Source organism: Scophthalmus maximus, chromosome 5 (genome assembly GCF_022379125.1).
Source record: "Scophthalmus maximus strain ysfricsl-2021 chromosome 5, ASM2237912v1, whole genome shotgun sequence".
NCBI classification, from domain to species: Eukaryota; Metazoa; Chordata; class Actinopteri; order Pleuronectiformes; family Scophthalmidae; genus Scophthalmus; species Scophthalmus maximus.
Window position 1 is genome coordinate 7,688,330 of NC_061519.1, and position 6,000 is coordinate 7,694,329.

The 6,000-nt window shown below is 43.2% G+C and overlaps 1 protein-coding gene across 2 annotated transcripts in view; it reads right to left on the reverse strand.

Annotated features, from left to right (window-relative positions):
• LOC118310728 (xenotropic and polytropic retrovirus receptor 1 homolog) overlaps window positions 1–5,748 on the reverse strand; it is a 43,578-nt gene extending 37,830 nt beyond the window's left edge. For both annotated transcript variants that reach the window (XM_035633952.2, XM_035633951.2), the window contains exon 1: window positions 5,309–5,748. In XM_035633952.2, the coding sequence (XP_035489845.1) occupies window positions 5,309–5,377 (69 nt within the window). In that variant the 5' untranslated portion in view covers window positions 5,378–5,748. The remainder of the gene's footprint in view (window positions 1–5,308) is intronic.
• Between the last annotated feature and the right edge of the window lie 252 nt (window positions 5,749–6,000).

Consider the following 6,000-nt stretch of genomic DNA (forward strand, 5'->3'; position numbering starts at 1 on the left):
CTAAATGAACAGAGAGGAAACCAAGGCTGTGGAGAGAAATGTTATCTAAAAGCAGATGATAACACCACAGTTTGTGAGCTGCCCCTGCGACACAGAGCAGATGAAAGGATTGAAGCATTGGATTGGCTTTGTCAACAAACAAACACAATGGCGATTATGGAGTTCAATAGAAAAAATCCAGTTCATGTTCATGTACATGTTCATCTCTGGCTTTATCATATGATAAGTCCACCACGTAATTATCAGGACTATTCCTGTGCACCACCAAAGAGGAAATAAATACTAAAATACAAGCAGAGCACAAACCAAGGAAGCACCTCTTCTTGAATACATGCGATGTAAACATAATAGTAATAATAATAATAAATGTAATTTATAGACCAGTTAAGCTAGCTGCGAGGCTAAGTGTGTGTTATGGCTTCAAGGTCGACGAAGTGAGATGCGACGCTGTCGACGGAGTCAGAGATATTGGTGCTGGGTCGCGGTGTGTGGAGACGGTGTGACAGGTTGCCATTCAAGCACTGTTGAAGCAGGTCACCTTCACTGTCCGCTGGCGTGAGGATCGACTGACGGTCGGTGTCGACGATCACGGATAGCTAACTGTCGCTGCGCAGTGAGTCTCTGGAGTTTGTTTCCTACGTTTTTCTTCTTGCAAACAATTTATTCTAACAGAGACCAAAGTTGATTTCAATAAACAAAAATTTGGAAAGAGAATTTCCAACAGCCAAACCGTACTGACCAGTCTTGACCTCTTCAAGCTTTCTTTTCTTTTTTTTTTACAAGAGCTTATTTGGTTGTCGTTTGGATCCCTGGACCAGATTTAAGTGGGGTGAATTCTACAAAGGGCAACTGAAGCTTCTCATCAGGCTGCATTTCTACCGTCAAGAAAAGACCTTTGGCCAAGCGCCTGATGTGGCTGTGCTGCAAAAGGAACGCAGAACTAAAACAATGTGTCAGAGTGCAGAGTGAAGACGAGTGATAGCATCTGCCTTCAAGCTAAAGAGCTGTGCCATGGCTCATACTGACTGGAAAAAAAGACAAAAACACGACTGAACCAATGAATAAATGATCTAAATATAGTAAGACACTATAAATAGCTATTTTAAAGTCACTTCGAATAAATTCCAGATGTAATTAGTGTCATGGCATTTGAGGCTTTGGTGTGGTGGTGAGTGCAGACGATGACTTCTGAAAATACTGTGAATACTCCAACAGCAAACAATGCAGAGGCTGCTGCTTACAGGTGCAGAGACAGGAGACCAGAAACACGAAAGCAGCATTCCTGCCACATCTGTACTCACAGTATGGAAACAAGGTAGAATACTTCACCTCCTGATGCAACTTTATACACGTTTATATTGATATGGGCAGTGGCAACAAATGATGCTATACTGATTTGCTCCTGCCCAATCAGTCCTAACTGGGGCCTGTTCCAGGAAGCAGGTTTTGCTAGAACTCTGAGTATTTTAACCCTGAAAAGAGGGAAACTCTGGGTTTTCCGTTCCAGAAAGCGAGGGAACTTAAACTTTAGGTAAGTTACCATGGTAACTCACGCTGTGAACCTAACCTGCTCACTGGCAGGTTTTTCTTGAAAAAAAACACAGTTTCTCCTTAGTGTCCTCGTCAACCCTATCGTTGTGGAAACAGAATTAATTCAGTCGCCTCATGTCAGAGAGGATGTTCAGACCCGATGCTTTCATTTTTCTGACGAGTACTTAGTAAAACTTTACCATTTCTCTCAAAACCATATGCCATATACCATAACCATACCTTACCTATCTGCAATATATTCTTATAATTTATTTTCAGCCGCAGCCACGTCATTCTTGTGCCAGTGGGATTGAAGCTAAATTAAAAATAATGAAATAACATCGGACGTTTTTCAGACGTGAGCAACAAGAATCGAACCCCAGCTGCTTGTGCACCAGACAGTATCACTAACCATCTTAGACAAGACATTTGTGGAGAAAATATCAGATCATTTTAAATCATTTGGTTATTTTATTTAGCCATATGCTGTATGTCGACTCGGGCAGTTCTGTCTCCCACACCAACTGCAGCTGTGATTCTCCTCTTTCTCAGAATTATCTAATTTTCTCCATAAGCAAAAAGTTGAATCTCCAACTCTAACGGCATGACGTAGGAGGACCTTGTTTTCGCCTTGGTTGCCATGGTGACTCATAGTATCAGAGCTCCATTGATGATGACTTTTTATATTCGGCGGGCACACGCGTAACTCTGTGTGAAAATAATCAGAGTTGATCTAACTAACTCAGAACTGCTTTTCTGGAACCGAAAACTCTGAGTTTCCCATCTGTGAGTAGATCAAGTCAGAGTTTAGGTTTAAGTTCAAAGTTTTTTAAACCTGCTTCCTGGAATAGGCCCCTGGAGAATGAACATGAGACAGTAAGTGTGATCATAATATTAGAGGCTGACAGATTTATCTGTTGCCTGACAAAAATCGTCCAAAAAGCCTTTCACGGAAATAACAGTATCAACATTTATGTTTGCTAATACGTGCCAATATAAAAATATTTTACAACATAAACAATGCTTAACAAAAATGTATTTTCTTAATTTGAGTTGTATTTATTTGGCTATATTAGTGTTTTTCTTTGTATTCATTATTATTTATAATAAAGTCAGTGTTTCCGCTGGAGACATTTCACAGTGGCTAAATCTTAGCCACCACTGCAATTTTTTTTTTTAAATTCAACAATCAGTCATTTCATCCAATGCTTTGGTGACTCCAGTCTCCGCCCCCGTGCATGTCCATGTCTCCCACTCATTGACTAGACTGTGGCGGTCCATCACAAATTAAGCGTATTTTTACACTTCTCAGAGCAACATAAAAGATCTCTTAGGGTGCATTGTATGTGTGCTCACGTACACAAGCGCGAGCAGGCTGGGGGAGAGGCGGAGAGCCCCACTGTGTTCTCATTAACGCGAGTGGCCGTTCTCAACATTATGTCTGGAGTGGTTTTCTTGGTATGCGGTGTTGTTGGCTGCACTTTTCTTTTTTAACTGCAAAAGTGACCTGTAGTTAGGGGTGGGCGATCTGACGAACTTATATCAAAATCGATCTTAATTTGGCCTATGATCTGATTTTCAGAGGAATCGATCAGATGGCGGGGGAAGTTTCTGCAACTCTCTGGCAAATGCGGATACTGTAATGACTAATACAAGACAATCTTGTTACAGAAAACTTCACGTGCGTTCGTTACGACAAAAATATATAAATTTATTTTTAATGGTGAGAGTACACTCTACTTCTGCTGGTCCTGGTTTTTATTAGTGGCTAATTGTACAATAAAAATAGGGATTGATAAATTAACAAGCAATGTTTTTTTAATAAATAAATTGACTAAATTACAACGTAATCCATTGCTTGATATTTAATTGAAAAGAAAAAGATTTCTGACTCCTGTTTGCTCCAGCTGAAATGAAATACCACCTGCAGCAGATTCTATCAGCTGTAGCTAATTTCATTCAAGCGTATCATAGAAGCAACTTGCACAAAAACAGAGACAAAACTTTTGCCTGTGGTGTGATTAATGTGCTTATCTCGTGTGGTACCTCAAGGACATAATTAGAGGACAAAATTAACATCACACCGACTATGCAGGACCCGAAAGTATAATTTGCACTGAACATCACTGCACGATGGCAGGTGAACTGTGTGGGAGAAGAAGTGTTGATTCACACTTGCGGAGCCTTCTCGGCTCAAATGATCAATTTGTCACTTCTTATGTGAAAAGTAAGTGAAGCAAAGTTAAAAGGCAACAATTGTTATTTCATTGTGTAATGTTTAAGATTCAGCTCTCTAAGTTTAAGGTTGGAGCTGCAGCTTTCAGACATGACACTGCCTCTCTACACTGCAGTGGATTTAACCTTTTTGAGAGCTGAAAGACAAATGTTGAGTGGTGGCTTTAGATGTGATACTGGTTTCAGACTGAGTAAAATGCCATCATGTAACTGACATTCAGTTCATCTGTACAGCAGAAGGACTGGTGTCGTCAGTGTAACAGTAAAACCTAATGGCCCCTGTTCCAAGTGACTGTGTAACAGAGTGTACCTTTTATATTATTGATTGTCACTGTGACCTGATTGCAGATTGATTACTGATAATGAAATGAGTCCAGCTCACACACCAGCTGTGTGACAGCCTTAATTGACCCTGATAAGCTTGATATATGGCTTCAGAAAGATTTGCATAAGAATTATAGCCAGACTGGTATGGATTTTTGGAGGCCGATGCCGATAATGATAATGATATTTGGGAGAAAAAGATTTTCAATACCGATATATAGGCTTATATATTCATTTTACAAAATGTCAATAATTGCCAAGAGTTAAAGCAATTTACTAAACGTCATTATCTATGAAGAAAAAGAAAACACAAATATAACCAAATAAATAGGACTTTAATTGGGAAAATAAACAAATTTTTAACGTAAAAAAATCAACATATATGCACGTCTTTTCTGCATTGTTTATTCGGTAAATTAAAAGCTCATATTTGCAAACATGAACGCCAATACCGATAAGTTTATGAAAGGCTCGGATCGGCTGATTTTATCAACCGTTTTGTCAACAGTGATATTGGGTGGGCTCTAATAACAACTGACATTCTCTCGGTATCAGAAGCGCACACGCTGCAATCCCAGTACACAACCCTGACAAGAGTCATTTTCGTACCAATGTAAAATGTTCCGGCCCGGATGCAATGGGTTTGTGCTTTATTAATGATGTGCTTGCACTGTCAGCGATGTTTAAAATTGAGGCATCACAAAGATAGGTTTTAATGGCATTAATGGATCAAAGGTTGCAGACTGAGGTGTCAGCACCCCTCAGTGACCCCCTGACCTTTGACCGCAAGCAGCATGGACTGGGTCTGCCTTACAGGCCAGACTTGGGGATGGGGGCAAAGATTAACCAGCTCAATAAATGATGACTCGTCAAAATGAGTGGTAAACACAGTGGAGGGGGGGGGGGGGCACAGGCATACAGGCACACACGGGGCTCTGCCGGCCGGCGCATGCAGCAGCTCGCCGCAGCTGGATGTGACCGGGGCAGTAGCCCGCGGAGCCGCATCACACACCTAGCTCACACATGTCTACTGTCTGCTCCGCGTCGCTTCCGAGCCCGCTGCCCGACGGCGAAAGGAACCCCAGGGAAGCGGAGCCCAACGCCCGCGTTCAATTGGCGCTGAAGCGAACTAACCAGCGGGACACCGCGCGAACGTCCGGCTAGCCGCTCGGCTAGCTAGGAGCTATCGGAGAGCGGGCTGGACGCGAAGCTAACTCACCTCATACTGGATGTACTGCTTCCTCCACTCCGGGGTTATGTGAGCGGAGAGATGCTCTGTGAACTTCATCCCGGCAGCCCGCTGGTCTCTCTCTCTCCTGTCTCTCTCTCCTGTCTCTCTCTCCTGTCCTCACTGTTTTAGCAGAGGAGGGGGGGGGGGGGTTTGTTTCGTTGCCGCTATGGTTCACCAGCGTTCACGGAGCGACTACCATCCGGAGATTAGGTTCGGACTGCTCGCTCACAGCCAGAGATGTCCTCTCGGTCCTCACGACGAGCTAACGTCCCTGTCGCTTCACACTCACATACCGTAGCCACGGGACGAAGCTCAGATGTTGGTTTCATCCGTGGCGTCCATGTCGCAAGACAGCGTCTAGTCTCTGGTAAACAGGCTCACGGTTTTGACGCTAGCTTGTTCTTGTTCTTGCTCTCTCTCCGTCTCTCTCTCTCCGTCTCTCTCTCTCTCTCTCTCTCTCTCTCTCTCTCTCTCCACGTCCGCCTCTCTCCACCTTTCGCGTCCTGCTGCCTTCAGTTGCAGTTGGACATATCACGACTCGATCGTAAACAGGCTGTCGCAGAGAGAGGAGGGACGAACAACGTCACTGTCGTTGCATTTTTTTTGTTATCAGGTTGTTGTCAGGTGTCGCCTCGACGTTACTGTGTGAGATCACACCAGCCATCAAAGGAGGCCTGCAA